The following is a 14909-nucleotide window of genomic DNA, read 5'->3' as shown; positions in this document are numbered from 1 at the left end:
TGATTCTTCACAAAAAAATACAGTTTTATATTATTTATGTTTGAAGCCTGAAATGTGGCAAAAGGTCGCAAAGTTCAAGGGGGCCGAATACTTTCGCAAGGCACTGTGTGTATATATATATACACACATACACACGAGTCTATCTGCATTGGTCTGTCTGTATGAGCGTGTGTCTGTATGTATGAGTGTGCACTTTGTGTCTGCATCTATGCATATGAAGTTGAGTGTGTTTCACATAGCCATGGTCTGGTATATTCGCATTGAGGGTATATTTAAGAGGACAGGTTGTGTAGTGACACAGGAACTCTGACCTATAGAGCTGTAGCCTGCAGGAGGTGATGCACTAGGATAGAAGCCAAAAACAAAAACAAACAAAAAACATTTTTAAAAACTAAAAATAATGAACTGGATCAACATAATAAAAAAGTCCTTCAAAAAGGCAGGAGTTCAGAGTTTCAAAATAAGCCACTCACTGACTCTTCCTTCTCTTATTAAAATATCTAGGTTTTTATTTAACACCCCTCCCATCCCCCTACCCTCTCGCAGGTCCTCTGGCCCACTGCAGCAGCGAGCCTCCGTTGTCTGATGGGGGTTATGGAAGTGCTTCCCCCTCCCCAGCACCTCTCTTTCTCTATCCACATCTCTGCTCTTCACAAGCAAAGCACAATAGTCAGGGCCATGGAGGGTGGAAACCAGGAGGGTGTCTCCCAGACTCCCATAATGCTCATTCTTCCTCTGTTCGTCCTCCTTCTCCATGTTGTAGTCATGGGGTGGGATATACAAAGCTGGACCAGGGACCACAGTACAGTTCACTGGGGTGGTAGTTGGGGGGGGAGGGTCCCTCCATAGTCCTGCAGGGCAGTGAGTCCACATGTCCGTTTGCATGACTGTCTCTCCATAGTCCTGCAGGGCAGTGAGTCCACATGTCTGTCTGTATGTCTCCTCGTCGTCTCTCCCTCCAGTAATCCACTCAGGGGCCCAATGGGACGACAGCCAAGAGGGGGGCAAAAGTCTTTGAGAATAGCTATCCATCTCGCTTTCACACACAAAAAACCTACATGCTCACACAGACACATACAGAATCACATACAAAGGCAGTGGAACATACATACACACACTGATTCAGACGAACATGCACTCGCACACACTCTGGGAGGCTCTCTGTTGGGGGTTGAGTCAGGCCTAGTTTGCTATGTCCCATCCTCTGCCTCTTCTTCCTCTGAACAGTAGTCCTGTCCCTGTGGGCACACCACAGATGAGAGAGATGAGACAGAAGAGAGTGATGAGAGGCAGGACAGATAGCATCTCCGTAGGATAAATGGAGAAGTTAGATAAGACAGGGGTGAGTTGATAGGACTAAAGTAGTCTTTTAAAGTCCTAATCTGAATGCATCTCAATTTGAAGTATTTCCTGCCTGTCAAGAGTTGGCTTTTAGCAGTCCCCAATCTCACAGGAGACGGTCTCTTTAAAATGTCCAGGTCCTGCTGGCTGGCTGGCTGGCTGCCCCCCTCACCTTCTCAATCTTCTCATCCAACATCCTGAAGAACTCCTGCTGGCTCTCTGATGTGTGGATACTGAGAGCGAGAGAAAGTGAGAGCGAGAGAGCGAGAGAAAGAGAGAGCGAGAGAAAGAGAGAGCGAGAGAAAGAGAGAGCGAGAGAAAGAGAGAGCGAGAGAAAGAGAGAGCGAGAGAAAGAGAGAGCGAGGGACGGAGAGAAAGAGAGAGCGAGGGACGGAGAGAAAGAGAGAGCGAGGGACGGAGAGAAAGAGAGAGCGAGGGACGGAGAGAAAGAGAGAGCGAGGGACGGAGAGAAAGAGAGAGCGAGGGACGGAGAGAAAGAGAGAGCGAGGGACGGAGAGAAAGAGAGAGCGAGGGACGGAGAGAAAGAGAGAGCGAGGGACGGAGAGAAAGAGAGAGCGAGGGACGGAGAGAAAGAGAGAGCGAGGGACGGAGAGGGACGGACGGAGAGAAAGAGAGAGCGAGGGACGGAGAGAAAGAGAGAGCGAGGACGGAGAGAAAGAGAGAGCGAGGGACGGAGAGAAAGAGAGAGCGAGGGACGGAGAGAAAGAGAGAGCGAGGGACGGAGAGAAAGAGAGAGCGAGGGACGGAGAGAAAGAGAGAGCGAGGGACGGAGAGAAAGAGAGAGCGAGGGACGGAGAGAAAGAGAGAGCGAGGGACGGAGAAAAGAGAGAGCGAGGGACGGAGAGAAAGAGAGAGCGAGGGACGGAGAGAAAGAGAGAGCGAGGGACGGAGAGAAAGAGAGAGCGAGGGACGGAGAGAAAGAGAGAGCGAGGGACGGAGAGAAAGAGAGAGCGAGGGACGGAGAGAAAGAGAGAGCGAGGGACGGAGAGAAAGAGAGAGCGAGGGACGGAGAGAAAGAGAGAGCGAGGGACGGAGAGAAAGAGAGAGCGAGGGACGGAGAGAAAGAGAGAGCGAGGGACGGAGAGAAAGAGAGAGCGAGGGACGGAGAGAAAGAGAGTGAGGGACAGAGAAAGAAAATGAAGGAGGAAGTTAGAGGGGGAGGAAACATGAGGCAACAAGGCAACAAACACACCACTAGAATTTTCCATTACACTCCCCACACACACACACACAGTTCTAAACCCCCGCTTCGGCAAGAGCCTTCGTGGTTGTGGAGGAATTTGAATAATCATTTTATGGAGTACTCCCAACAAAGGTCTATAATCCAAACGCAAACTAAATACAGCTCCAGCACCCATGCTAATCCAATCACAATGTCACCAAACATAAACAGAGCCACAATACATGTCTGGAAACGAAAGACACTAGCCACTCAGCTCCACTAGTGATAACACTGATTTAATCACACCGCCTGAAACCATTTATGAAAACATATAAAAAGCGCAGTAACACCAATGACTAGCTGATAACATGTGTGTAATACCACTGAGTATGTGTGCACATTTTATTATTACACTCACTTTGTCAAACAAACAGGTTGTTATTACTCACTTTGTCCTGTTGGCGTTGGCTCCAGAGCCTTCTTTGTGCGGTTTCCCCCTGTACTGTAAAGAGGTCTTCTCCTGAAACACACAGATCAGCTCATAGTTCTGACCCACGACACTGCACACAGAGCCCCCCGAACCCCAATCTGCCCATGTAGTAGGCCTAGGGGGATAGAATCTACCTGACCCACCAGCCAGGGCCCTAAGGTTAGAAACATCCGTACCCTGCTGTGTTGTGTGTCCTTATGGTTAGGGGACTGACAGGTCTGTGGCTGGAGGTTAAGAGTTACCAGGCCCAGCTGTGGCCCTGGTGCTGGCAAGAGACAGGCTGCCCTACCCCTGGTGCTGGCAAGAGACATGCTGCCCTACCCCTGGTGCTGGCAAGAGACAGGCTGCCCTACCCCTGCTGCTGGCAAGAGACAGGCTGCCCTACCCCTGGTGCTGGCAAGAGACAGGCTGCCCTACCCCTGGTGCTGGCAAGAGACAGGCTGCCATACCCCTGGTGCTGGCAAGAGACAGGCTGCCCTACCCCTGGTGCTGGCAAGAGACAGGCTGCCCTACCCCTGGTGCTGGCAAGAGACAGGCTGCCCTACCCCTGGTGCTGGCAAGAGACAGGCTGCCCTACCCCTGGTGCTGGCAAGAGACAGGCTGCCCTACCCCTGGTGCTGGCAAGAGACAGGCTGCCCTACCCCTGGTGCTGGCAAGAGACAGGCTGCCCTACAACTGGTGCTGGCAAGAGACAGGCTGCCCTACCCCTGGTGCTGGCAAGAGACAGGCTGCCCTACCCCTGGTGCTGGCAAGAGACAGGCTGTCCTACCCCTGCTGCTGGGAAGAGACAGGCTGGCCTACCCCTGGTGCTGGAGCCTTGGTGCTGGGAAGAGACAGGCTGGCCTACCCCTGGTGCTGGAGCCTTGGTGCTGGGAAGAGACAGGCTGGCCTACCCCTGGTGCTGGAGCCTTGGTGCTGGGAAGAGACAGGCTGCCATGTATATATCTCTTGCCTGGACCCAGACGCTGGCTGGGATGCTTAAAGGGACTGACCAGGGGAAAAAGCTCACCGGCCTGGATCTTTAGGAGGTGCTGGCTGTGCTTTGGAGGAGCATGGCATGCCAAGGGTTTCACACGTTTTAAACTAGGAGCTGCCCTCTCCACAGCCTTCAGATCACTCTGCTACTGCGTATGCTCACTACAGGCATTTCATGGATATGCAGCGTCACAAATAAATCTATTTGTTGGTGTGTGCGCACTTGGACTCTGCAGGATTAAAATGTGCGTCTGTGAGAAACAGTCCCCTGTGAGTAGTTCTCATTAAGCTTTCTAAAAATAGTAAAAGTCACTTCTGAAAATGACATTTGTTCTGCTGCATGTTTTAAGCCAGCTGTCGCATATGTCAAAACTAATGCGACTATGACGACGGCAGCACACTCACAACACTGGTGGAATAAAGAGACACTGAAATGACAAATCAACAGTAGGGTAGGAGTTTCATTCCTCTCGAGTTTTGATTCCTTTCCTTCAATCGTTACCTCATCCAAAAGGGTGTGCACTTTTTCCTGGTTATTTTACAGTGTTTGTAGGAAAGAATAAATCGGAGCTAATTGCTCACATATTATAGGCCATGAAGGAAGGGGTTGAAACAGCCTTTAATGAAACTGCCACATTCCAACACGTTGTCTCTACCTGCTCGGGAGGCACCATGGCTATGTGTGTTGGGTGGGCTTCTGTGGACATGTGCATTTAGCACAAACACTGTCTGTTTGCATGTGTTGATAGAATGTCAGAGGACTGTTTTCTGTGTGTTTCTGTGTGTTGGTGAACAGTCAGACTGCGTGTGTGTGTCTCTCCTCTCTCACCAGGTTCTCCTGGTTGCGTGCGTTCACCCGGTCCTCCTCTCCACGCATGTACTTCACCTCCTCCACCCCTTTCATCTTGTACTCGTCTGTATGGAGAGAGAAAAAACCAGAGAGAACAGTTAGATAAATAAAACTACTCCTGCATACGAGTGGCACTGCACATACACACAGAGAAACCCCACCCAACAGTGGACAGAAAAACAGGTAACTGTATTCCTGAGGAGATATCCACAGTTTTCTGAGAAAGCAACACAAGCCCTGTATTATCAGCTGGATTCTGTGCATTTGGCCCTTTCTCTGAAATAGACTCATATGACTGATAGGAAGGAGTGGGGGGGTGGGATGTGCAGTCAGTCTATTTGAATAGTCTCTGCAGCCTGTATGCTGTTCTACTTCTTATCCTCTCACCGTCCCACACACTCTATTCATCACGCTCTCCTCACACGGTCTCGCTCACTCTATCCTCTCGTCGTCTGTCTCTGTGCTTCAGTGCCTCAAGACGCAGCATCCTCCCTGACACCTGTGTCACCTGTGTGTGTGTGTGTGTGTCACATTGTGCGTCATCGGTGTGTGAAAGACATCAACATCAGATCAGACACCCTAGAGGGCAGACGGGACTAACTATGAGGAGAGACGGGGGATGGAGAGAGAGAGAGAGAGAGAGGATAAAGAACACGTCGTTTTCTCTTCTGCTGCAGCCTGGGGAATGTAAACATGCCAGAGCAAAGCAGCCCGCCTGAACACGCCTACACACACTACCTCAAACAACACACAGTGAATCAGCCATCAGTCACTGTGGCTTAGTAACAGAGACAGGTAACAGGAGAAAAAACAGCTAACACTGAGCAGACATTAAAGGCACATGAATACACGAAGAATGAACCTATAAGGACGGAGGAAAATGACTATATTGCATGGATAATGTTTTTATCTATTCCCACCCGTCTTCTTTTAGCCTGGTCCCAGATCTGTCCAGGTATGTCCTTGTATGGCATGACAATAACAACAACAGGCAGTTGGCTAAAGCACAAAGATCTGGGACCAGGTTGCCTACATTTGTCCATATTGGAGTGGATGTGTATCAGTGAGTGTGCGTCTCCACTGGCACTGACTGTGACAGACGACGGGGTGAAACAGAGGCGACAGAGCTGCTTGCTTCATCTTGATGATGATGATAGGGCCATTTTAGGGACAATGACAGAGAAAGCGATTCTATTTTGAGAAAAACTGATTCTCTAATGTGGACATCTTTCTCATTAGGAGCTGGAGCTCTGTGTCGACCTTTAAGAGCTGACTGAGTGGCTTTGTGTCAGTTGGAACTAATGTGTGTGTCAGTTTGAGCATGAGTGTGTGTCCATTCCCAGTCAGGCTGAGTGGTCAGGGCAGGCTGTCACTCTCTCCTTTCTGCAGTCTGTCAGTCAGAGCCCCCTGCCTGGTCATGCCAGCTCAAACTGTCTCCATAGGACTGAAGCAGACATGACATTTACACTAACCCTGCCCTGTCTGATAGAGAACCACCGATTATCGTCCGAGACGATATATCGGGACGCTATTGGCCTTTTCTTGTCTATCAGCCCTTCTCGATCGTCCATCTACATAGCAAAACTGCTGCTATGCCAGTCACCACTCACCGCCTGAGCCACAAGCACTGCACAATGCCGTGGAATGTCTCTGGGTCTAGGACCAAAAGGCAACTCAACAGCTTTTACCCCCAAGCCATAAGACCCCTGAACAGGTAATCAAATGGCTACCCGGACTATTCACATTTTGTCCCACCCACCCCTCTTTTGCACTACTGCTGCGCTCTGTTTATCATATACGCATAGTCACTTTAACCATATCTACATGTACATACTACCTCAATCAGCCTGACTAACCGGTGCCTGTATTATAGCCCCTCTCCTGTATTATAGCCCCTCTCCTGTATTAATAATAATAATATATAATATATGCCATTTAGCTGTATTATAGCCCCTCTCCTGTATTAATAATTTTATCCATTTAGCAGAGCTTTTATCTGACTTACAGTCATGTGTGCATACATTCTACGTATGGGTGGTCCCGGGGATCGAACCCACTACCCTGGCGTTACAAGCGCCATGCTCTACCAACTGAGCTACACGTATTATAGCCCCTCTCCTGTATTATAGCCCCTCTCCTGTATTATAGCCCCTCTCCTGTATTATAGCCCCTCTCCTGTATTATAGCCCCTCTCCTGTATTATAGCCCCTCTCCTGTATTATAGCCCCTCTCCTGTATTATAGCCCCTCTCCTGTATTATAGCCCCTCTCCTGTATTATAGCCCCTCTCCTGTATTATAGCCCCTCTCCTGTATTATAGCCTCGCTACTGCTATTTTTCACTGCCTTTATTTCTTTACTTACCCATTGTTCACCTAATACCTATTTTTAACTTAAAAATTGCACTGTTGGTTTATGGCCTGTTGGTTTATGGCCTGTAAGTACCGGTAAGCATTTCACTGTAAGGTGTTGTATTCAGCGCAGGCAACAAATAAACTTTGATTTGATGAGGGAAAAACCAGCAGCAGCAAGCTAGCTCATTCTCCAATAGAAGGGTGCAATACTGATAAACGGATTAACAGACTAAAATCGAACTCCGGTTGCAAGTATCAGTTTAGTTTAATCCACTAATAATAAGGCTCACGCTGACGTGCCTGGACATGCATGCAATAAGCAAGCTAGCTAAGCAGAAAGCTATGTGACCTGTTCGCAAAGATTACAGATAACTAACCCTTTCATCTGATGTGTTCGCTACTGTGCTAGCAAGCTGGCTAGATGAGTCGTTTTGAAATCCATCCTGGCTGCTACTTTTTCCAGATCACAGATGACTGAAAATAAGCATCTGTGATCACAAATCATGACATTGGACCCACTTGCACTGAATAGATGTTCATTTAGATTGTCAAAATTAACTGTGCCTATACAATGTCCTTCCATACAGTTGTGACATGGAGTGATGCTTCTATGCAAATGTTGTTGATCAGTAAACTAATATACACAAGAGTGTACAAAACAGTAGGAGCACCTTGCTAAGATTGAGTTGCACCCCCTTTTGCCCTCAGAACAGCCTATATTCGTCGGAGCACGGACTTCAAGGTGTCGAAAACGCTCCACAGGGATGATGAACCATGTTGACTCCAATGCTTACCACTGTTGTGTCTAGATGGCTGGATGTCCTTTGGGTGGTGGACCATTCTAGATACACACAGAAAACTGTTGAGCGTGAACAACCCAGCAGCGTTGCAGTTCTTGACACTCAAACCAGTGAGTCTGGCTCCTACTACCATACCCTGTTCAAAGGCACTTAAATATTTTGTCTTGCCCATTAACAATCTGCCTGGCACAGACACAAGCCATGTCTCAAGGCTTAAAAATCCTCCTTCAACCAGTCACCTCCCCTTCATCTACACTGACTGAAGTGGATGGAACAGGTGACATCAATAAGGGTTCATAGCTTTCACCTAGTCAGTCCATCATGGAAAGGTGTCCCTAAAGTTGTGTCCACTCAGTGTAAGTCCCACATGGAAGACAAACATATTGTTTGTCATCTGTAGCACCATTGGACCCCACTGATCAGTCAGAACAAGCTCAATGCACACACTCCTATTGAATATGCAATCACCTGTATTGTGAGAGTAGTCTAATGCAATCTTAAATTCACCCAGTTTATCAAGAGATTTATCATTCAAATAAATACAATTATTACCATTATGTAGTTAGATTGTTTATACCAAAAATTGTCACCAACATTTTCCAATTTAATGATATTGAATATCGACCATCGGCCTCCTCGACTCAAAAAAAAAAACTATTGGTCGTTCTCTACTGCCTGGGTTGGTTCCCTAACAATATACTATGTCAGACCAGGAGTCATTATTACTGCCCTGCAAGCCCGCCGGGCCCTGCAAGCCCGCCTGGCCAGGTAACAACACTATATTCCACTATTTTCCTAGCCATTTCGAAATGAAAGGGGCTTATGTGATCTCATACTAGGAGAGACTATTACTCTCATATTACTTACAGCTCAAGTCTAAAGAGGATGTTTCTTACGCACACGTAATCTATACTGAAAAAAAATGTAAACGCAACATGTAAATTGTTGGTCCCATGTTTCATGGGCTGAAATAAACGATGCCAGAGATTTTCCATACCCACAAAAGCTTATTATTTCGCTCAAAATTTGCACACATTTGTTTACGTCCCTGTTAGTGAGCATTTCTTCTTTGCCAAGATAATCCATCCACCTGATAGGTGTGGCATATCAAGAAGCTGATTAAACAGCATGATCACGACACAGGTGCACCTTGTGTGTGACGACAATAAAAGTTGACTATAAAATGTGCCGTTGTGTCACACAACACAATGCCACCGATGTCTCAAGTTGAGGGAGCGTGCAATTGGCATGCCGACTGTAGGAATGTCCACCAGACAATTAAAATGTACATTTCTCTACCATAACATTGTTTTAGAGAATTTCACAGTACAATCAACTGGCCTCAACCGCAGACCACATGTAACCACGCCAACCAAGGACCTCCGCATCTGGCTTCTTCACCTGCTGGATCATCCGAGATCAGCGACCCAGACATCTGATGAAACTGTGAGTTTGCAAAACTGAAGAATTTCTGCACAAATGGTCAGAAAGTCATCTGCACGCCCGTAGTCCTCACCAGGGTATTGACCTGACTGCAGTTCGGCGTTGAAACCGACTTCAGTGGGCAAATGCTCACCTTCAATGGCCACTGGCACGCTGGAGAAGTGTGTTCTTCACGGATGAATCCCGATTTCAACTGTACCGGCCAGATAGCTCTGAAGCGACGAGTACAACAGCGTGTTCCAGTTCCCGCCAATATCCAGCAACTTCGCCTAGCCATTGAAGAGGAGTGGAACAAAATTCCACAGGCAACAATCAACAGCCTGATCAACTCTATGCAAAGGAGATGTGTTGTGCTGCATGGGGCAAATGGTGGTCACCAGATAATGACTTTTTTTAGGCACACACCTTTTAAGGTAGCGTGCAGTCGGACAGTATTCAGACCCTTGAACTTTTTCCACATTTTGTTACGTTACAGCCTTATTCTAAAATGGAATAAATCGCCCCCCCCCCTTCATCAATCTACACACAATACCCCATAATGACAAAGCAAAAACGGGTTAAGACATTTTTGCAAATGTATAATAAAAATAAAAAAGTACTGCGTTGAAGCACCTTTGGCATCGATTACAGCCTCGAGTCTGCTTGGTTATGACGCTACAAGCTTGTCACACCTTCTCTGCAGATCTTCTCAAGCTCTGTCAGGTTGGATGGGGAGTGTTGCAGCACAGCTATTTTCAGGTCTCAAGAGATGTTCGATCGGGTTCAAGTCTGGGTTCTGACTGGGCCACTGAAGGACATTCAGAGACTTGTCCCAAAGCCACTCCTGTGTCGTTTTGGCTGTGTGCTTAGGGTCGTTGTCCTATTAGAAGGTGAACCTTCACCCCAGTCTGAGGTCCTGAGCAGGTTATCATCAAGAATCTCTTTACTTTGCTATGTTCATCTTATCCTCAAACCTGACTAGTCTTCCAGTCCCCGCTGCTGAAAAACATCCCCACAGCATGATGCTGCCACCACCATGCTTCACCATAGGGATGGTGCCAGGTTTCCTCCAGACTTGACACTGGGAATTCAGGCCAAAGAATTAGACCTTGGTTTCATCAGAACAGAGAATCTTGTTTCTCATGGTCAGAGTACTTTAGGTGCCTTTTGGAAAATTCCAAGTGGGCTGTCATGTGCCTTTTACTGAGGAGTGGCTTCTGTCTGGCCACTCTACCATAAAGGCCTGATTTGTGGTGTGCTGCAGAGATGGTTGTCCTTCCAGAAGGAACCCACAGACCCACAGAGGAACTCCTTAGCTCTGTCAAAGTGACCATCGGGTTCTTGGTCAACTCCTTGACCAAGGCCCTTCTCCCCCAATTGCTCAGTTTGACCGGGCAGCCAGCTCTAGGAAGAGTTTTGGTGGTTCCAAACTTCTTCCATTTAAGAATGAGAGGCAAATGTGTTCTTGGGGACCTTCAATGTTGCAGAAATGTTTTGGTACCCTTCCCCAGATCTGTGCCTCAACACAATCCTATCTCAGAGCTCTACAGACAATTCCTTCGACCTCATGGCTTGGTTTGTGTTCTGAAATGCACTGTCAACTGGGTGTGCCTTTCCAAATCATGTCCAATCAATGGAATTTACCACAGGAGGTGGTCAATCAAGGTGTAGAAACAACTCAATGATGATCAATGGAAAGAGGATAAACCTGATCTCAATTTCTAGTCTCCTAGAAAAGGGTCTGAATACTTATTTAAATAAGGTTTTTCTGTTATCACTTCGTCATTAAGGGGTATTTTATTTGTAATAAAATAGCAAACATGACTAAAAACCTAATTTCACTGTATGGGGTATTGTGTGTAGATTGATGAAGAAAACATTGTTTTAGAATAAGGTTGTAACGTAACAAAAAGTGGAGGAAGGGATCTGAATACACTGTGACCATCAGATACACATCTGTATCCCCAGTCATGTGAAATCTATAGATTAGGACCTAATTAGTTGATTTAATGTTCAGTGATTTCATTATATGAACTCTAACTCAGTAAAATCTTTGAAACTGTTGCGTTTCTTTTCTGTTCAGTGTAAAATCAGTTAGATACGTCCTAAATTACATCATGTAGTGAGCTGCGTGAGGCTTCATATTGCATTCGCAGTTCTGAATGTCCATTCAATAATAGCCCCATAGCGACTATATATAAACTACAGCCAATACAATACACCCACTCACAAAAGTCTGGCCAACTACAAATCAAATCGTAAAACTGCAACAAGACAACAAGTGATGTGCTAAAACAAACAAGGCAACACAATTCATCAGAAAGTGTTGCTATTTTCTCTTATTCCCCCAGTGTTTGTGTAAAGGAGCTCAACCTTTCCTGTTGTGCGAGTAAGGTTTCGATGGATGGAGGAGGGCAGGGAGCCGTGAGCCAATGCTGCGATAAGGGAGAGAGAAAGGAAAGGGAGGGAGAGAGAAAGGAAAGGGAGGGTGAGAGGAAGAGGGAGTCGTTGAACAGCCAGGGAGAACATGGAGAAGAGGGGAGATGTTTTAATATGGAGAGGAAGGAAGGAAGACACGAAAGTGAGGCCCTGGAGAGGAAAGGGAGGAGGAGATAGATGAACCGAGAGAAGGGAAAAAGAGAATCTTTCATCCACGTCATCTTCCTCTCTCAAGGAATATTTTTCCCTTCCTCCTCCAATCAAGTGTCACGATGCAGCCATTCCTTAAAAGAAAAAGAGGAGTGACTAATAGAGGGAGGGACAGAGTGATAGGGGAGGATCAGAAATAAGTCAAAAGGAGAGAGAGAGAGAGAGAGAGAGAGAGAGAGAGAGAGAGAGAGAGAGAGAGAGGCACAAAGGTCAGACCAATAACTATGGGTCCAACAGAGAGAGGGAGGGCGTAGAGAGAGTAATAGAGGGAGGGAGAGAGTGATAGAGAGCTAGGGAGGGAGGAATATAGTGATAGAGAGGGAGGGCATAGAGAGAGTAATGGAGGGAGGGAGTAATAGAGGGAGGGAAAGAGCGATAGAGAGGGAGAACAGATCGATGCCGCCTGTGGCTCGTCATCTGCCATTTCCGGAGTAGGTATTCCAGCGTGTTGCTCCTAATTCTTAATCTGTCTCTAATCCCTCATCCCATCTCTCTAATCCTATCCACAGCACCCAACCTGCCCAGCAAGCAGCTAGAATTGATGCTGTTAACTAGATACACTTTCTTAACCCTCTCACCCTCTCTCACTCTCCATGTCCAAGCTCTAAAACATGAAGTACTAAGAGGACAGAACACCCAAACCACTCAGCCATCCTAGAGGCTACTGCACCAAGTAGTATTCACACAAGGTAGGAGGGAGGAAGAGAAATAGAATGGGTAACATGACACATATTGACGTTTTCTGAAATCTGCACTGCCCTTGTCAGCAACTTGGCATTCATTAATAAGATATAGCCTGATGTACTCATTTAAAAATGTCAGACTAAAAAAGGTGGAATAGTCAAGCTGCCCTTGTAGAATAGAGATTGGGTATAGAGAGAGACTAGAGGAGCGGTAATACAGATAACATAGCCAACAGGCCAGTGTGTGTGGAGTGGACATGCTACAGATGTGTAATTCTATTTCTACGGGACAAGCTACAGATGTGGACAATGTTCTACAGGTAAAGGAAGCCTGGTCAGCAGCTGGCATAGAGTTGAGAGAGATTAGACAGGCAGGTGTATATAGAGACGGCTACAGGTGCGGCTGGAATGTAGATGGTGTACTTTATGATACTGTGTACTGACCGGTGAAGAGGTCTCCGTTGCTGTAGGCCTTGCCCCGGCCCTCCTCGTCGCTGGGCACGGCCGACACCTGCTTAGCAGAGGTGCAGCCCATCGCCTCACTCTCTGGCTCCTCTCCTCATCGCACTCTCACCTAGAGACGGATAGAGAAGAGAGTGGTGGAGGTGGGTGAGAGGAGAGAGTGGAGGTGGGTGAGAGGAGAGAGTGGAGGTGGGTGGGAGGAGAGAGTGGAAAGAGAGAAAGTTAAAGTCCATAGCAGCTGTTGAAAGATAATTACATTGGTTGACACAGGCATTGTATTTTAATGATGACTGGGATAAAGCTACACAATCCCAACCTCTGAGCCTGTCACTGAGGAGAAGGGGTGTCAGTCACACGCACAATGTCACAGGCACAGAGTATCAGACTGTCAGTCACGGGCAATATACTGTCACAGACAGACTGTCAGAAACACACACACTACTGTCACAGGCATAAAGGAAAACACTGTCAGAGACACAGCATGGCAGCATCAGCCACCACCAACACCTAGAAACCAACAGCCAGTCAAATAGAGACACAGATACATACAGAGAGACAGATATACTGGTCTCTCGCTCTGTGGCTCACCCCCTCTGTGTGCGCATGTCCCTCTCACCCCCTCTGTGTGTGCGCGCGCGTCCCTCTCACCCTCTCTGTGTGCGCGCGCGTCCCTCTCACCCTCTCTGCGCGCGCGTCCCTCTCACCCTCTCTGCGCGCACGTCCCTCTCACCCTCTCTGCGCGCGCGTGTCCCTCTCACCCTCTCTGCGCGCGCGCGTCCCTCTCACCCTCTCTGCGCGCGCGTCCCTCTCACCCTCTCTGCGCGCGCGCGCGCGTCCCTCTCACCCTCTCTGCGCGCGCGCGCGTCCCTCTCTCTGCGGCGCGCGCGTCCCCTCTCTCTGCGCGCGCGTCCCTCTCTCTGCGCGCCCGTCCCCTCTCTCTGCGCGCGCGCGTCCCTCTCTCTGCGTGCGCGCGTCCCCTCTCTGCGCGCGCGCGCGTCCCTCTCTCTGCGCCCTCTCCTCTCTCTGCGTGCGCGCGTGTCCCTCTCTCTGCGCGCGCGTCGTCCTCTCTCTCTGTGCGCGCGCGTCCCCTCTCTCGCTGTGCGCGCGCGTCCCTCTGCTGTGTGCGCGTCCCTCTCTGCGCTGCGCGCGTCCCTCTCTCTGCGTGCGCGCGTCCCTCTCTGCGTGCGCGCGTCCCCTCTCTCTGCGCCGCGCGCGTCCCTCTCTCTGCGCGCGCGCGTCCCCTCTCTCGCGCGCGTCCCTCTCTCTGCGCGCGCGCGTCCCCTCTCTCTGCGCGCGCGCGCGTCCCTCTCTCTGCGCGCGCGCGTCCCCTCTCTCTCACCCGTCCCTCTCTCTGCGCGCGCGCGTCCCTCTCTGCGCGCGCGTGTCCCCTCTCTCTGCGCGCGCGCGCGTCCCTCTCTGTGCGCGCGCGCGTCCCCTCTCTCGCGCCGCGCGTCCCTCTCTCTGCGCGCGCGCGCGCGTCCCCTCTCTCTGCGCGCGCGCGTCCCTCTCTGCGCGCGCGCGTCCCTCTCTCTGCGCGCGCGCGCCCCCCTCTCTCTGCGCGCGCGCGCGTCCCTCTCTCTGCGCGCGCGCGTCCCTCTCTCTGCGAGCGCGCGCGTCCCTCTCTCTGCGCGCGCGCGTCCCTCTCTCTGCGCGCGCGCGTCCCTCTCTCTGCGCGCGCGTGTGTCCCTCTCTCTGCGCGCGC

General features: G+C 49.3%; 1 protein-coding gene across 4 annotated transcripts in view; it reads right to left on the bottom strand.

The window, feature by feature from the left end:
• Positions 1-486: 486 nt before the first annotated feature.
• Positions 487-14909, bottom strand: part of zgc:92140 (uncharacterized protein LOC447854 homolog) — a 65259-nt gene continuing 50836 nt past the window's right edge. For all 4 annotated transcript variants that reach the window (XM_046299671.1, XM_046299672.1, XM_046299673.1 and 1 more), the window contains 5 exons: positions 13190-13319; positions 4819-4904; positions 2974-3044; positions 1514-1574; positions 487-1238 (listed from right to left, as the gene is read on the bottom strand). In XM_046299671.1, coding sequence (XP_046155627.1) covers positions 1191-1238; positions 1514-1574; positions 2974-3044; positions 4819-4904; positions 13190-13280 — 357 coding nt within the window. In that variant the 5' untranslated portion in view covers positions 13281-13319 and the 3' untranslated portion in view covers positions 487-1190. The remainder of the gene's footprint in view (positions 1239-1513; positions 1575-2973; positions 3045-4818; positions 4905-13189; positions 13320-14909) is intronic.

The sequence above is a fragment of the Oncorhynchus gorbuscha genome, linkage group LG15 (genome assembly GCF_021184085.1).
Source record: "Oncorhynchus gorbuscha isolate QuinsamMale2020 ecotype Even-year linkage group LG15, OgorEven_v1.0, whole genome shotgun sequence".
Taxonomy (NCBI): domain Eukaryota; kingdom Metazoa; phylum Chordata; class Actinopteri; order Salmoniformes; family Salmonidae; genus Oncorhynchus; species Oncorhynchus gorbuscha.
Note: the sequence above shows the minus strand (reverse complement) of the source record. Positions and strands in the feature narration are given on the sequence as shown.